A 16,778-nucleotide genomic window follows, 5' to 3' on the forward strand; every position below is an offset into this window, starting at 1 on the left:
TGGGGGAGGGGAGGCTGAAGCTCCTCCCGGAAGTGGGCGGGGTGGGCCGGCTCGCGCCGGGTGCTTCCGGCGTGGGCCGCGGCGCATGCGCGCGGAGGGGGCCGGCGTCAGCTGATCGAGCTCCGCTTCTGCCGCGGCCGCCGCCGGAGGAAGGAGTGGGGCTTCGGGTCTGCCGGCTCCGGCTGCAGGTGAGGTGTCTCTCCGCCACCCTGCCCTACTCCTGCCGCCCCCACCTCTCCCGAGGCGTGCCCGGCCGCTGCTCCCCTACCTCCGCCCCGGTACCTGCCCGGGAGGGGTGGCAGCGGCCTCCTCGCCGAGCCGCCTTCTGAGGGAGCGCGCGCAGCCGCCCCCCCCCCTCCCCCAACGGCCGTCCGCCGCCTTGGAGAGCGCTCCCGGGGGGCGGCAGGACCCTCTAAAGCGCCCCTGCCGGAGCCTGGTGGCTCCTGGGTGGCGGGCAGGGCCCCCCGGCGGACGACCTTCACCTCCTGCCCCGCCTGCCCCGGGGCGTGGTGAGGGCAGGAGGCTGTGCTGCGAGCGGAGGCCGAGGCTGTCCGCCTGCTCGGCTCTGACTGAGGCGAGATGTCCGCAGGAGGCCGTTCGCCAGAGGCAGAGCCCACCGGCGGCGGCCGTGCTGCTTCCTGGTCCTATTTCTCAGAGAGAAAAGGCCTGGAAAGCAAAGCAGCCCCTTGAGTTGGGTTTCCATGAGCGAGAAACCTGTTGAGCATTCTCAAAGACGCCCAACAAGATATCCCAGGGTTATGCTAGAATACATTAACAAGAAAAGCGGTAACAGCAGGTGGGTTTCTGTGCCGGGTCACCCCACCATCTTTGGTGGGCGGAACTGAATCTTTCTGTGCCTTGACCATAGCCCCGCAGTGAGCAAGCGGCAAGGTTATGGAACAGGAATGCTGCTAGTGGCTTCTGACCGCAACTCTTCCTTAGTAAAAGGGCCCACCTGTTGTTTTGTAGTTGAAAATACTGATGGCAAATCAAATGCGTTTCCTATTCCTGTACCCAGTGACAAAATCCTGATTTAGATGAGGTATTCCAAACATCACACTTAAAATTCACTTAAAGGCAAGAAAGAAGTTTTATGTGACTGGGTTCTGGATGATATTGTACACATTACAGATAGCTGTGAGTATATGACACGTATGTATTGAGATCTGTCCATTCAATGCAGTTGCCCAAAGTGATTTCTTCCTAAGATTTTACTAGCTTTCGTCAGAGAATTTGTACTCTAGCTGGGAATAAAAGCAATTTGTTGATAGTTTTATTCATTGTAATGCAATACTTCAGCAAAGTACACTGGCTATTTGATCTAGCATGGTGTTTCAAATGCTAATACCACTTGATGAAGTGGAAAGGGGGTGGAAAAAAGGGAACCTGCTGACAGCATGCTAAAGGTGGTTCATTAGCCCACCCATTTGTAGCAGTAAAGTTAGAACTTGCCGAGTGCAGGTTGGCATTTGCCAGTGGAAGTTTGAATAACTGAGGCAGATCCTCAATATACTGTAAGTTGCTGTATTTGTGCTGACTTCAGCACTTTGCAGGTCTGCGGCAGCTGAATGTTTGGCTTCTCTATACAGTACTTTTAAAGGCGTTTTCAATTATCAGCAAGCATAAATATTTAATACTATCTATGTTTTATTATTTTCTGCTTAAGAATATGTGAAGTGAGATCAGTGTCTGCAGGTCTTTGAATTACCAATAATGTTGCAGATTACTTTTGCCGTGCTTGTCAGTTTATGATGTCAAGTCTTCCTGAAAACAGTTTACTTTCTCATGTGGGGGTAAAAACTAGGATTAAATTTATCATCAGGGGACAGAGCATGGCGTTCAGAAGTAATAAACCACCATGGACATCAACTTGAGAGGATGGGAAAGGAGAAATTAAGACAATGTTGGAAAATGACTGCTGGTATCAGCTGACTGTTCAAATGGGGGTTGAAGTCTTGTGTTGCAACAGTAACACAAGATCTCAATTTCCTGTAAATGCAGCTTTTCCATTTTCCAAATCAAGAACTGTTTTCTACAGATAGTGCTAATATTAGGGTTGAGCTGTGAACAACAAGTACTATTTGTTTAATTTTGTTTAATTTTTATACAGCATTAGCTTAAATTTAGCTTTTATTTTGGTATAAGTATATATTAACTGTTTTGTACCTCACTAATCCTGACTTACAAAGTCTGCAGGCTTCAGTGTGCTTATATTGTCTGAATTTTTTCCCAGCATGACTTGTGCGCATTTATCTTCCAGACACACATGGGTACTGGTATTGCACATTGTCATCCAAAGCAACTACAGACCAGCAGATTACTAGATGATTCCCCTGGAGATACATTTAGAGGCACTAAGTTTCACTTCTTGTGTTCTGACACCATAATACTGTCTCTTTGAGTTCCTGAGCCCTAAAAATTCCTACTGAAGTTTTTCCCTCAAGCTTTTAAATTGCTTGTTTGTGAACTAAAGCTGTGTTCCTAATTGGACATACCTAGCCTTTTAAAAAGAGTAAAAGGATTACAGGATAAACCTGGTTGATATCTTTGGTTACTCTGGCATTGACCAAAAAACGTTACGTGCTATTGCTAGCCAAGTAATAGGTGTTCCTTTTCTTTCTCCCTGTATTTTTTTAAAAAACCTCCATTGCCTGGATCTGAAATAGATTTTCTTTCCTCCATACTTATATCAGTGGTTGCAAAGAAAAGTGGGGGGTTTTAGGCTTGGAAATATTGAGGTATTGTTGAACAATGGTATCCACATGATTTTTTTAGAATGGAACTATACCAAGAAAAACAGAGGATGTAGTCAACTGGAATATCATGCTCGTTCACTCTTACTCACCATCTTAAAACATGTGACTTCTTTAGCCTTCCAGCAGGACAGAGAGAAATAAGGATCTACTACAGCAGAGGAAGCGGAATGAATCTAAACTTTTCAACCCTTTCTTCCTGTACAGATTAAGCCAGTAATCACCTAAAGGTTGAACATGCAAAACTGGCTTAGACTGGATCTTCTGATTGTCATTGTTGTACCTTCTTTTATGTTCTGAAAAGGTTTTTTTTTTTGTTCTTTTTGTTGTGTCCACTCCCTACTCCCCTTTGAAAGTGGATAGCTAAGTTTGTACTAAATCTCATGTTTGTTCATATCTCAAGGCAATAAGTTCTACAGTCTCATAAATGTTTTTTGTTTGGTTGCTTTATTTCATCTATGCTTTTATTTCTCCTGTTTTTGTCAAATTCTCCCAAAGTTAGATGTCCCCACTTCTTAGAAAGATCGACCATTTGCTGCTAGCTTTTTAGACTTCCATGTATCATATGGCTGCTGTAACAAGCTTTGTCTTATAATGTCTGTCTTTACTGAAATGATACACTTACTCTGAAAACCAGTAAGATGTATATAGATAAATCCTGAAAGTCACAGTCTAACAGACTTTGTTACTATCACTGAACCAAATGGCAAATGAAGATCAAGTTTTGCTGCTGAATTTATTTTCTTGGTTCGTCAGCTTGAATGCGTCCCTGAGCTTGTGTAACTGTAAATTTCAGTGTCACTGCTCACTCTCTTCAGAAATAATTTGTCTGGCAGTGGTCTAATACATGCATGGTGGTTGTTGGCAAGTATTTAATTTTGTCATAGTTTACAGCATTTTGGAGAGTCCATTGTGGGTGTCTTAAAAAGTTCAAATCAGAAGTAATCAGGAAGTACTGAAACTAGTACGGGAATCTGCCATCGTGGCCATGTTTTTATAGCGCTGGGCTTTCTGCATTAGCTGTCTGACATCTGTTTAATCCTGAGAAGAATAATTTCGAAGACCATTGCTACCCCAGTGAGCTGAGACTTGTCCTGCTAAACAGTTAAATGAACTGCTGAAAAGAGAAGTGGTGTTCCTAGAGGGTATCTCTATAATGTGAAAGTCTTATCTTTGTCCTTCTTAATCAGTTGAAGATTGTTTGTATTGTAAGGATTCTCATGGCCAAGTTGAAGGGTTGGTGCACTGGTAAATTTCAACTGACCAGTCTCTCAACTGTCCCACCTAACTCTTTCTGCCGGATGATGTCCTGAGAAAAATGACGAAATCTGCAGTGTGAAGATGTAACGTTGCCCTCACTGTATCCTGTCTTTAGGATGCTATAAGCTACGCTCACGTGCTGGAGTTTGTTGTTGTTTAAGACTATGTAAAAGTCTATGCTGCTGGTCTGCATTCTGTGCCCTAAGCACGAAGAGCAGTCCTGTTGTGGTTAGGATGGTTGGGTGTGATGAGGGTTAGAAAGGTTATGGGGAAAGGTATTAGCTTTAGACAGAGAAAACTGTGCCTTTATTAAATAGTTTATTATAGTTGGAAAAAAGCTTTCGGGTATGCAAGTTTTCTTTAGCAGCCTGAAGAATTACTTGCCTATTTTTCAATATTTTAATCTAGCAAAGAAACTGCATCTTCCAAGAAGTTCAGTTAGTGGGACAAGCATTTGGTTATTCTCATTATTACACTGTGTCATTGTTTTGTTTCTCAATATGAAAGTAATACCTTAAAAAGCAGCTCTTCAGAAAAAAAATGGTATTTCTGGCTAAACGCAGATAACATTGGTATGGACTTCTAAAAAGGCAATTCTATTATGTGAATTTCCTCTAGATCCTTGAGATCTTGAGGATTTTGTTATTGTGAGATAAATTTGCATCACCTTGTACGTATTCAGACAACCACCACAATATGTAGTTCAATCAATGTTAAAATTTAATATGTTGGAGGGGCTCTGTCTGTTCTAAAGAAGCTGTAAATACTTCAGGTAATTGAAAATAAAATCTCCAAATGTGACTTAACTTGCTTTAAAACATAAAGATGAAGTTTTCCATTATAGGAAAAGTCAACCTCAACTTAATTTCCTTTTACTGGAATCCAATGCCATATGTGTGTTGTGATTCCAACCAGGTGTTTCATTATACCAAAGTGCTGTAAAAGAGTACTTCTATCTGCTAGGGGTATTAGATCTTTCTCAAAGACGTTCATGCAAACATGCTCTTCAAACTAGTTGTCAAATACCTCACATAATAAACTGAAGATTCCATCATATTTCTGCTTTAAAGACTCCTCTGGAAGTTAAGTGTAATGATGAAACTCTTATTCCAAACTTGTGCTTGCTATTCTAGCTATTACCATTAGGGACAAGAGGTTAGGTAGTGGTGAGGGTCATAGAGGAGCTGGTGTGTTTTAATGAGCCTAAAGTACTAATATGTTTCTGCATGTAAAACTGAGCCTGACTTACAAATCTAGAAATAGTTGTTTTATGAGATTGCACACCTTTTGTCCCTTAAACTAAGAATCTTTGAGTATTTGGAAGTGACTCTACTGAATTGTAGCCAAGTTTGCTGCTATAATTGCGTACAGCTTTGTGTTCGTTTCATTTTGATGTTTGTCATCTTAAAGGTTAGAGCAACAAGAAGTGTTTTGAGTAACAATGCCAAATGCACCTAAAAGTAGAGTGACTTTTATTTAATAAAAGCAAGGGTGGGTTTTAGCTTTGCAGTAATGTTAGTGAGGTTAGTGAAAACATTGCTCATCTAGAGGAAATGGCTGAGCATCGCACTAAGCAGATGGCTGCAGAACTTTTCAGCCCCTGGCAGTTAGATGACAGGATCAGGATAAGAAAAGAAGGCCATTGTGGAACACAAAAATGAATATTGTATTAGTATTATGTATTATGGCTTGGACCTCAGTTGCATTAGATTTTTCTTTTGTGTGAAAGTCTATCAAGCCAAAGAAGGGGCAGGATGGGTAACAGGCTGAAAGGACTGTCAAATTTTTCGCAGTAGGAAACTTGTGAAGCAGTGTAGCAAGTAAGAAATAAGGGAGGACTCATCTGTTTCCACCCCTAGAGCTCCTCTGGAGCAGCCTTCTGGGCTGAGAGGAAAGAATCAGTGTAGAAAACCCTATTATGGAAAACTCTGTAGCGTATAGCCAGTCGGCTGATGAAGATTTTTTTCGTGTGGACAATGTGGCTTTCTCTAGCAACAGGAGTATTTTAATTGATAAAGCTAGGATGTCTGTCAATTTTAGATATAGTGTGATAACTGGATTTCAAGTCAGAAGGATAGTCATCTGCTGAGTTGATCAAATCTTCAGTGGGTCAAAGCAGTTATGTGATGAATGCCGTACCAGCCTTTCTATCTAGATTTATTGCTGCTGCTAACGTCTTGGTCGTGTTCAAACACAGCTTTTTTTCTACTCCTGTTCTGGGCTAACTGGAGGAATCTCCCAAGTTTCTGAATAAAAGCTTGGATACTTGATCAACAGTTTGTGGTGGTGGTACTTCTTGCATGGGAGATTCTCTTATGCTGTAATATGTGTTAAATATAAATATATTTCATATATGTTGAGCTTGTGTGCCAGACATGTTGTTTGCTTGAAGTATCGGGCTCGTATGTATTGGCATACCCACAGGTAAGTCCCCATCTGTTTTTAGGAAGAAGGCAGTAGGAGTTTGTGTTGGGCTTCATGAATTACCATGTTGTACAGTCTCCCTTTGTAGCCATTGTAATTCCTGAAGGCATCAGACTTGAGGAGGAGTGTGCTGTGCGGATAGCAGCATCATGATTCTATTTCCTGTCTCTTTTTTTGATTACACCTGGATTTACCTGTATATGTGCTCTCATGTGAGAGGAAGGGGTGTTACAGCACCCAAGAAAAAGTTGTGTGAAAGATTGTCTTCTATGGTTGCAGATGGATCCACAGTATGTAGCTGAGCATCACTTAAGCAGATTCTTGACCTGTCGAGAGCAGAGGTGGCCTCAAAGTGCCCTGTGGTATACTGGAATTGTATGAACAATTAAATGGAAGAATGTTCGTATTGTTGAGTTTAAGAAACAATGATACTTCTAACTCTAGGCTTATGGCAAGAAGGTTGGTACAGTTACTTTCTCGATGTCTGTGTAAAGAGAAGACTAAACTGCATTATTGTGTTGAGCAGAGAAGGTGACTTCTGTGTGGTTTCCTTAGAGTGCAGATGATATAAAGTTGGAAGGTGTTTGACATAGCGGAGGGCTGTGCTGCCGTTCAGAGGGACCTCCACAGACTGGAAAAATAGGCTGACGGAAATCTCATGAAGTTTAACAAAGGGAAACGCAAAGTCCTGCACCTGGGGAGGAATGCTGTGCTACTGGCTGGGGACTGGCTGGCTGTAAAGTGGCTTTGCAGAAAAGGACTAGAGGTTCTGGTAGACACCACGTTGAACACGAGCTGGCAATGTGTCCTTGTGGCAAAGAAGGTCAGCACTGTCCTGGGCTGCATTAGGAAGAATGCTACCAGCAGGTTCAGGGAGGTGGTTTTTTTCCCCTTGATTAAGCTCTGCAGAAACCACATCTGGAGTGCTGTGTCTGGTTCTGGGTTCTCCAGTAGAAGGAAGACATGGACATAATGGAGTGCATCCAGAAAAGGGCCACAAAGACCATTAAGGGTTTGGAGCATTTTTCATATGAGGAGAGGCTGAGAGAGCTGGGTTTGTGTAGCCTCGGGAAGAGAAGGCTCAGAGAATCTTATTGTAAAGTATATAAATACCTAGTGGGAGGGAGCAAAGAAGATGGAGCTAGGCTCTTCTCAGTGGTATCTACTGAAATAACAAGAAGCAATGAGGACAAACTGAAATACAGGGAATTCCCTTTAAACATAAGAAAACACATTTTACTGTAAGGGTGACCGAAAAGCTCGAACAGGTTGCCTGGAGAGTTGTAGAGTCTTAATCATTGGAGGTAATCAAAACGCAGCTGGACATGGCTCTGAGAGGCTGATCTAGCTTGCTTTGAGCAGGGGATTGGAATTAGATGATCTCCAGAGGTACCTTCCAACCTCAGCAATTCTGTTGTTCAGTGACTGAGAAATCTGGTGTAATTTTCCCTGCTGTATTATAATAAAATTATAACTCTGCATAGTACGAGGGAGCAAATTTCCTGAGAATACTATTTGACTTTCCTTCCAAGTGACCTGTGTAAGAGTGCTGGGCATGCTGTTCCTCCCGGGACAATATATCAGATTCTAGATGCAGAAATGCTGCCTAACTTCTGCATTTGTCTAGTAACTTAGGCACTGTATTTTTTTAATACTTCCTCTTAAAAATATCATCTGTTGGAAGGGGAACTATAAACTGTCCAAGTTACAGAAAATGTGTGTCAGTGATTATCCTGTTATTTATGAGGCCCTTGCAACACATCCTCGTATAGCTGGACAGCAAGACTTATGCAGTGTACCAAAGTCTGCTCACATGAACACAGTAAATGTTGGCAGTCTTTGATTCTAAAGCACGACTCAAATGCGATGCTAAGCTAGTTGTCCAGAGTTGGTTGTGATCTTTAGTATCCTGTAACATGTAGATTTTTACTAAGAGGAGGAGGACAGATTTTCTTTGGAAAACTTTATTTGGCTATGTTTTATTGTGTACGCCTATTAAATTTTCCTGGATATTGAATGTAAGGGCTTATATTCTGACTCCATTTTTCTACCCTAGGAAGTCAAAGCGCGTTAGTCTGTTTAAGATATACTAAAATCTATGACCTTAGTTCAAAATTACTCCAGCAGAATGAATCCTAGCCTTGGTGACTTATTAATGTAATGCTGCTGCTTCTGAATTGCTGGTCTTGTGCTATTCACTACAGTTTTGGTTTGTATATTTTAAGCTTTTTGTGCCAATTTGATGTGTTGCTAATCCTAGGACTTGAAAAGATAGTCTTGAGAAGTTGTGAAGACTGTAGGAAACTCCTCAACTCATGTGGCTTCTGGGGGGAGAGCCTGCATAGCTGCTTGTCTTTTGTGAGACACGCAGGACAGCGTTGGTGCCTGTCGATCTTTGACAGCAGATCCTAGCAGCCACCTCGAGGTGGCACATCAGTCTGCTTTGCTCAGGTGTTGGATGTTGTGTGGTTGCATCAATGCTTTTGCTGACTAGAGGAAGGGATTTAAATTAGCAGAAGCAAGTCCCAGAAGACACTCTGCTTTGACAAGAATCAATACCTGTTCTACATACTCAAGCAATTAGTATTACTGTGTCTTCAGCACCTCCCTGTGCAGTCTCTTGTTAAACGTTGTTCTGTTAAGCTCTTCCAGAACAGAGCATGGATATATTACACTGGAGGACTGGTAGGTAAATGGATTCCAGCAGAAAGCATGCTTCTCTCTTTCAAGGATTTTTAAGTAGTATTGTGTACCACTTGGGATGTCAGGATTATTTGCTTTGTAGGAGGTCCTTACTGTGAACGCTGAATGCTTCTTTAAATTTCTTCTGCTCTGTCCTGTGCTGTAAGGAGGGCACAGATGGGAGTTCAGCTGGGCTCTAGGTGGCTTGATTTGCTATTGCGGCATTCCTCGGTGCTGGTGGGAGAGAGAGAGACTGATGACTCATCAAGTCAGGTGGTTATGCCTCTGCTGTGTGTCAGAAATTTCTTTCCCCTCTGCAGCAGGCTTTCTCATCCCTCTGTGTAGGGGCACTAGAAGGACAATTATTTCGTAAGTGGTGGTGCTTAACTGCTGAATTCTGGCTTTGCTTCATTGGGCCTGTGGATTTTTGTTCCTCCCTGTTTCTGCAAAATAAGGTAAGAATCTGTGTTTGTGTGATAAAAATAGTCATGGATTTCCTTCCTTGCTGTAAGAAGGATCCTTCTAAAAATCTCACTGGATTCTTAATTTTGAAGAGATCTTTGCGGTAAGGCAGTTCATCATGTAAATTCTGGGACTGACCAAATTTTTGAAGCAAAAACAGGGAACAGTAATAGAAAACAGGTTTCTCTGGCATTGACAGCAGGATAGTTAAATTTTGGGGGTTACGCTGTAGCCAAATTGCTGTGCTGGGGAGAAACCCAAGATAGAAAACTCAGGTCATTGGCCCTTTCTTGTTTAATTCTGACTATAAAATTGCTTTAGTAAATCACCTTTCAGTCCAAGATGATTCTGCAGCAAGTAATATTTTGATTTCTGGCACTGTTAGGCAGAATATGACCATGTTAGAGCTTAAAAGCGTGTTTAAAATCAATTGTTGAACTCTTTTAAGACGAGGATGATTACTAACTTGTAAAGGATACAAGATGCATCTTTGCTCATAGGGGGATTAAAATTAACCTAATACCCTGTGTAGGTGTGCTAGTGAGCTTTGTAGGAGTGGATTGCATATAGTGCCTAATAACCTGTGTTGGCGAGATGCCTGTGAAAGGCTGTAGGAAGTCAGTGGATTTCTAAAACGGCTAGCTACCGCGGCTTCTGGGGTAAGTACATACTGTCTGCACACATATGATGTTATGTTCAGCAAATTCTGACATGCTTATGGGAATTTCATTTTATCTGAGTACTAACAATGAAGACATTTAACAGTGTAGGTAGGTAAGGCAACATTTCTACCCTCAAGGACTTTTCCATCTAAAATGAAAATCTGTAATACTAATACACAAGCACAAGAAAACTATGCAGAGACAAGTGACAGCATTTTTTGTTCTTAATTTGTATTCAATATTAAAAGATGTGTAGCCCCTTAAAAAAGAGGTCAGCTTGGCTGGGTAAGCACCGGCTTTTTAGACTGTGTGTACTTTGTTTGGAAGTATAGGAGGTGGCATAAAGAAAGGTGAGGAGTTCACTGCATCTTTGACACTTGGAGTAGTTAATAGGTATGTGTTTAAAAGCAGTTGGTGCAGATGGTAAAGATCAGGACAAAGGGTTTATTGGTGTGTTGCTAGGTGGTCTAGCAGAGGAATCACATTCTCTTTTAGTTGGCTTGGCCAGTGATTTGGGAAGGTGGAGGCAGGAAGAGAGAGGAAGCAAACCAGCCGCAGGAACAAGAGAGGCAGGTACTGGCTGTCAGGGTGTCATTTTAACTGCAGAATGACTATTCTGAGGTTCTTATTTGCGTCCCTAAAAGATAAAGAGTTGCTTCAAGTGGTGGTCAGCTGATCTGCAGGTTTTGGATATGAAGAAAAGTTAATTTAAATTGAAATGGGCCAGTGTTCTTCCTGCTTTTCCTTGCCTTTGTAAATTGACTTTTGTATGGGACCTTGTACTCTCTAATTGCCAAATGCCATCACTAGTTCAGTTATGAGAATTTGGTTTAGCTCTTCCTTTATTGTGCTTCTATAGAAGATTTTGGTAGTAAGACTCTAGAGATTGTTCTGTATCATGGTACGTTGAAGTAAATGTTTTGGGTGGATTTATAAGACCAGCTGCCTTTGTCAGTAAGATGAGTAATTGTGCTTGAATTTTGCAATGTTTTTAATTGTTAAAGGCAAAAAAGATGAGGTAGTTATGTTAGTCTGATCAGAACCAGCTCTTACCAGCTACTCAGGAACTGCAGATTGCTTTGTGAAAACCTCCCGTCTGCCATTTGTCAGAGGAGACTTGAGAAATAAGCAGTGAAATTAAAATCGTCTTCTGGGCCTAAACAACAGGCAGCTTAAAGGACAAAATTATCATTCTGCAGGGTAGAGGGATCTAACAGATATCTGACTTAGCCTTAGAGCTTGAGAGCAGTTAGCAGTTCCACTCCAGGCTGGTGGTGACTGAGTCATGATCAACTGTTGGGGTGGCTGTTGTGAAATGAATCAATGGTAGCCATGTTACACAATCCACTCCAGTGAGACATAAAGCCTACGAGAAGCTATTCCTTCAGGATGAATAAGAGTTTGGAATAATTGGAGATCCTTTTCTTACAGAGCAGAGCCACCAATTTAAAACACTTAGATTGGCAAAGAGGCTGGGGGGCAGAGGATTTGTAGTATAGTATTAAAAAGCTGGAGAACAGTCATAAGGTTTTAAGAATAGCAGATGTCAGCTACCTGCTGCTCCTGAAGAACAGGGAGAAAAGCATCCTTTAATGATGGTGGAAGGGGTGGCAATGTAGTTGTCTTCCTCATTGTACAGGTTTTCAAGCCTGAGTATGCCTTTGCGGCCTTTCAGAAGATGCCAGGTTCTGTTAAGCTTCTTGCAAGGACTGTGAGTGTCAACAGATGCCTCACATGGTTCACATCACCAAACCATGGGCTTCTGCTGGATAGACCCTATTGATATGCAGGGAGCGTTGTATGCTGGGGCTGCTATACTGCACCTTTCACCAGCACTGTATTGTAAATGTGTCAATACAGTAGAAATGAGTAGAGAGTTGCCTTACAGTTCTCTAACACTAATGTTTCCAAGGTAACGCAAAGCACGGTAAGGGCTGACAAAGCAAACCATTAAATACTCTTATCGTCACCAGAAGCAGGACAGCCCAACTGTTGATTACAGGACAAATGGGGATCAAAGAGGTCTGTTTCTAAAACAGCTTTTCGTGTGCCGGTTGTTTAGATTATCTAAACAGTTACTGGCAAGAGATTTTGGTGTTTAGCTGTTGCAAGTTCAGGTTTTTGGCCATTATTTAGCACAATTCTTCTACAATGCTCCATGGGTTTTGCTGAGAGCAAGAATGCATAATACCTAGCTGTGAGGCATGTAGAGAAGACTCGCATGTTTGCGTGCTGGTACTTGTGAAAATGTATGTTTCTTTCCCTGAACATTCTGATTCAGCAGCTTGAAATATCAAAAAATAGAATTTTCACAATTAACACTTGTAATATTGCCTTTTAGAGACTGGTGTCAGTAAAGCAGCCCCAGAACATTCTCTTGCTCTGTCTGCATATAGTAGCCTGGAAATCACTCAGAATCGTGGAAAACTCCATGTTTTGAAGGAGAGTGGATGAGATCTAGAAGACAGAAGAGATTCTCCATCGTTTAAATATCCTGTTATTGGGCTTTAAAATAGTCCAGTGGTGTTACAGCATTTTTGTAGTGTAACTGTTTTACTTTGTGGAGCATATTATGGAGTGATATTCCACCCCTGTGTTTCTGTTACAGGGGATGTTAGTTCTTTTGTTTGTTTAAATGAGTTACTTTTTAACTTTTTATAGCTTTAGTGTGGTGAAGGTACTTTATAGTGTGGTTAAGGTGCTTCAGGCTACACGAGTTCAGAATTCTTTCTAACTGGAAACAAGAAAAAAGCAGAGGGGAGGGAGAGGAGGAACCTATTATACATGTGTGTTCTTCAGGACTGACTCTTTTCTTTTTTCCTTCTATACAGTTGAACAGGCAAAATGGACTTCTCTAAGCTACCCAAAATCCGTGATGAGGACAGAGAGGCTTTTGTTGGCTATGTCCATGGAGTCTCAGGGCCTGGTAGGTATTATTTTATAAAGGAAATCATAGGTTCTGTTTCATCTAGTGTCTTGTTAATCTTGTTTGCTTGGAGGTGGAGAACTAGAGCTCTGGGTGAGGCTTTTTCTCTTTCTTTTTTTTGGGGGAGGGGCTTTTTAAGAAGGATCACTAACTTATAGTATGATAAAATATTAAGAAATATACTAACATGATGTTACTGCTAATTAATCTTACGTAAAGATGTAATGAGCAGAAGCAGGGTGATTAATAATAATAAAAAGCAAATGGTAGTAAGCTTTCTGCGTGAGAAAAGCCACTTTGTCAGAAATCTGCAGGCCCAGTGTATTAAGCTTCTAAAATTCAGTTTGACCCTGTGCTCTCTGGAATACTCAGCCCCCTGCCAGTGTCAAGCTGTTACATGTTACTGCACTTTACTGGCTTTTCTGCTCCCTTCTGCATTCTCTTCAAATGGTGAAGGAAAGCACAGGAATGTGAGAACAGAAGAATAGCATGTATTTTTGCTAATGCAGCTTATTTGATGAATAAGAAACTCCCTTGGCTCATGTCTACCCAAATAAATAGCTGTTCTTTAACTGCTAATTCCTTAACTGCAGAAGTGATACGTAAAAACAATTTTAAACTGATACAGTTTTTTTTTTCCTGTAAAGTGGAAAATGTATTTTTGTGTAAATGTGAACGCTGTGTGCAAGACTGATATTATAATATAAAAGACGTAATAAATTCTGTCCTAAAGCAGTTAGACCTCGCGTATGCCCTGCTGAAATCTAACTCAAAACAGTAGGAGGTTTCGGGCCCAACACATGCTGTAAAACAGTCTTCATCTGTTGAAAGGTAATTTATGTGTCCTAAGATATACATCACTTTTATGCAAAATAAAATATCAAAGTAGTGTTTCCTTAAAAGCTTTGTAGATACACCACTCTAGATACAAGGGTATGTATTGCCTTTAGCAGGCATCTTGGCTTGATCTATGCATGGAGATAGTTTGTTATGTGAGCATCCGGATGCTACAAGGTAACAGCAGTTTGAGTGACTTGAAAATGTTGGTCCCCAACCACAGGTTTACGTAACTACCACGTATCAGGTGAACTTTTGCCATTTTTCTTGTGTGTTTTAATTTAGTCAGATGGTAATGTGGCCCAGCTAACTGAAAGGGAGAAGTGCCTGGGTAACTTGTCTGTCAAAGTTCACCACCTCTCTAAATCCCTAAACATTTGCCATCTGTCAAGACGGATAAGAGAAATTACAGCATGAATTGTCTGTGAACTACTGTGTTCTGATAGTGTCCTCTTACTGAGCATAAAGGAACAGTGTGAAAAGCGTAGGGAAACTTTTCTTTTGGCTTTTAAGCTAGGAATACCAGGGTTTGTGGCAGCCAAGTTATCCTTTTTGTGAAATCAAGAACGCGCTTCTGATTTGGGTAAATACCAAGCTTATGCTGTGCCATTCTTGCTAACCTCTGCTGACTAAATTTCCTGAGCTACAGGAAAAATATTCGCCTATGTGCCTGTCTTTTACAGTGGTCACAGCATGCAACATGGCAGGTGCTGCTATGTACGAGCTGGTACGAGTAGGCCACAGTGAACTGGTGGGGGAGATTATCCGACTGGAAGGTGATTTGGCAACTGTCCAGGTGTATGAAGAAACATGTATCCTTTTCACTGATCCATCTGGGCGTGCCAGACTCTGCAGTCCAGAACACGGTGGGGATTAGGGTGAAGATGATGAAGAAAGCTGACTGGGACCAGCGTTTGGTACTTACGATGCTGGCAGGCAGCAACATCTGTTCTGCACATCTTTTGTAGATTCTGGTGGTTTTGACGTAAATCTTATCTTGCTTGGCTGTGTACCAAGGAGACTTTTTAGTTTTTATTTTAAGTGGAAATCAAATAATGTGTACCTTAGAATTTAAGTTCATTTTAATTTAAATATTACAGTTCTTTGTTAAGGAAGTTGTTTGACAAATGTCAACCATAAATGGCAAAACTACCAAGCAGTAATTGTTGCATTTTTTCTTTGCTTTTGAAAACTATGCTTGTATAACACTTAAATAGAAAATGTAAAGTGGGCAGGATGCCTTCCTCTGGGTATAGTATTTTGCCAGATGTCATAGATTACATTTTTGCTTCTGCAGTGTGCTTTACAGAATCTTGGTCCAGCTAGGGCGCAGCATGTATTCTAAAATCTAGTTAACTTTAAATATATTTTCTGTTACACATATGTGAGAGAATGTCAGAGAAGAAGTCATAAAACTTGAAGCCAGACCTTTTTTCTTCTCATATTCTTTTAAATTTAAGAGTTGGCTCTGTGAATCTATAGAGGCTAGGAAAAAGCCTGTGCTGGCTCCCAGAGCTTTGTTCAGGGTAGCTGGATGGTAAACTGATGACTAGCTCCTGTCCGTACCTAATAATTTGTCATTTAAGATGGCATCATCGTTGTAATATCTAGTAGCCTTCCATCAGTACGTGGAACAAATTTGAGTATAGTTTACTTTTAGGTTCCTAAGAGATGGGAGGGCTCTGTCATAGGGCTCTCTGAAGTCAATTTGCATTTAATCTCTTGAGTCTTGCATAGGGTTTGGGAGGTTTCGTTTGTATTCTAGCAGGGCCTTTTGCCAAGCTGCTGGCCCTTTGCAGAGAATTCTTTTTTCATCTTTGGAGCTTAGATAGTGTGTAGACTGGACAACTTGATATCAGAGAGGAGGGAAATAATGCTGGTCTTGGACAAACTCCCTTTAAAAATAGACTGCTGTCAAAAAGACCGTGCAAGGTTCAAGGTCAAAATAGTTATGCTGTCTAACAAAATCTGAAGCGAAAAATTTTGTATTTCATAACATTGTCTGTCTTTAACAATCAAACCTGTTTTCTACGTTTGAAGATTTAAGAAATGCCTGACATTTTGTCATCCTGCTGCCTGGCACTCCAGTAAACTCATCGATATAGTTGACTTGAACTAATGATGATAAAGCAGAATACTTACCCCTACTTTGCCTCTCTGGAGGATGCGCAACTTTGTTGCTTTAGCCGTTCCAGCTTGAGTTCAGTATAAAGTATACATGCTTCTCAAATGATGATGCATAATATAGTCATAAAAATATTACCTTAAAGTCAGGTGGTTTAAGAGCATGATGTTGTTGATGTGGTGCCTTCTGCTGCCTTTCTTTCCCTTTCTCTGGATGGATTTTTCCTCAGCAAATCTTTAGCTGGTGTCTCTGTAGGAGATCCCGTACTCCGTACTGGCAAACCCCTGTCAGTGGAGCTAGGGCCTGGCATTATGGGAGCTATTTTTGATGGTATCCAGAGGCCTCTCTCAGACATCAGCACTCTGACCAAAAGTATCTATATCCCTAGAGGTGTCAACGTGTCAGCTTTGAGCCGGGATGTCAAATGGGACTTCACACCTTCCAAAAATCTGCGGGTAGGTTCTGACAAGCCTCTCGTCTCCTCTTGCTCCTCTACCCCCAGAGCTTGGAGCTGGTGCAGAATGCCAGTGACTGCTGGGAGCTATGGTTAATGCTGTATTAAGTTTGTGAAGGGGTAGTATGGGATGGTAGCAGTGTATGAGAGTGAGGACTGCCTAGGAATTGCCAAAACTTCTTTAGTGTGGCTT

At 41.5% G+C, this 16,778-nt stretch overlaps 1 protein-coding gene across 2 annotated transcripts in view; it reads left to right on the forward strand.

Annotated features, from left to right (window-relative positions):
- Positions 1-55: 55 nt before the first annotated feature.
- Positions 56-16,778, forward strand: part of ATP6V1A (ATPase H+ transporting V1 subunit A) — a 31,013-nt gene continuing 14,290 nt past the window's right edge. Inside the window, exons 1-4 of one of the 2 annotated variants that reach the window (XM_063352699.1) lie at positions 56-188; positions 13,075-13,169; positions 14,690-14,818; positions 16,372-16,586. In XM_063352699.1, the coding sequence (XP_063208769.1) occupies positions 13,088-13,169; positions 14,690-14,818; positions 16,372-16,586 (426 nt within the window). In that variant the 5' untranslated portion in view covers positions 56-188; positions 13,075-13,087. Of the gene's footprint in view, positions 189-9,384; positions 9,575-13,074; positions 13,170-14,689; positions 14,819-16,371; positions 16,587-16,778 lie in introns of those variants that run through there. The other variant, XM_063352707.1, reaches the window with a different exon arrangement.

This window comes from Chroicocephalus ridibundus, chromosome 1 (assembly GCF_963924245.1).
Source record: "Chroicocephalus ridibundus chromosome 1, bChrRid1.1, whole genome shotgun sequence".
NCBI classification, from domain to species: Eukaryota; Metazoa; Chordata; class Aves; order Charadriiformes; family Laridae; genus Chroicocephalus; species Chroicocephalus ridibundus.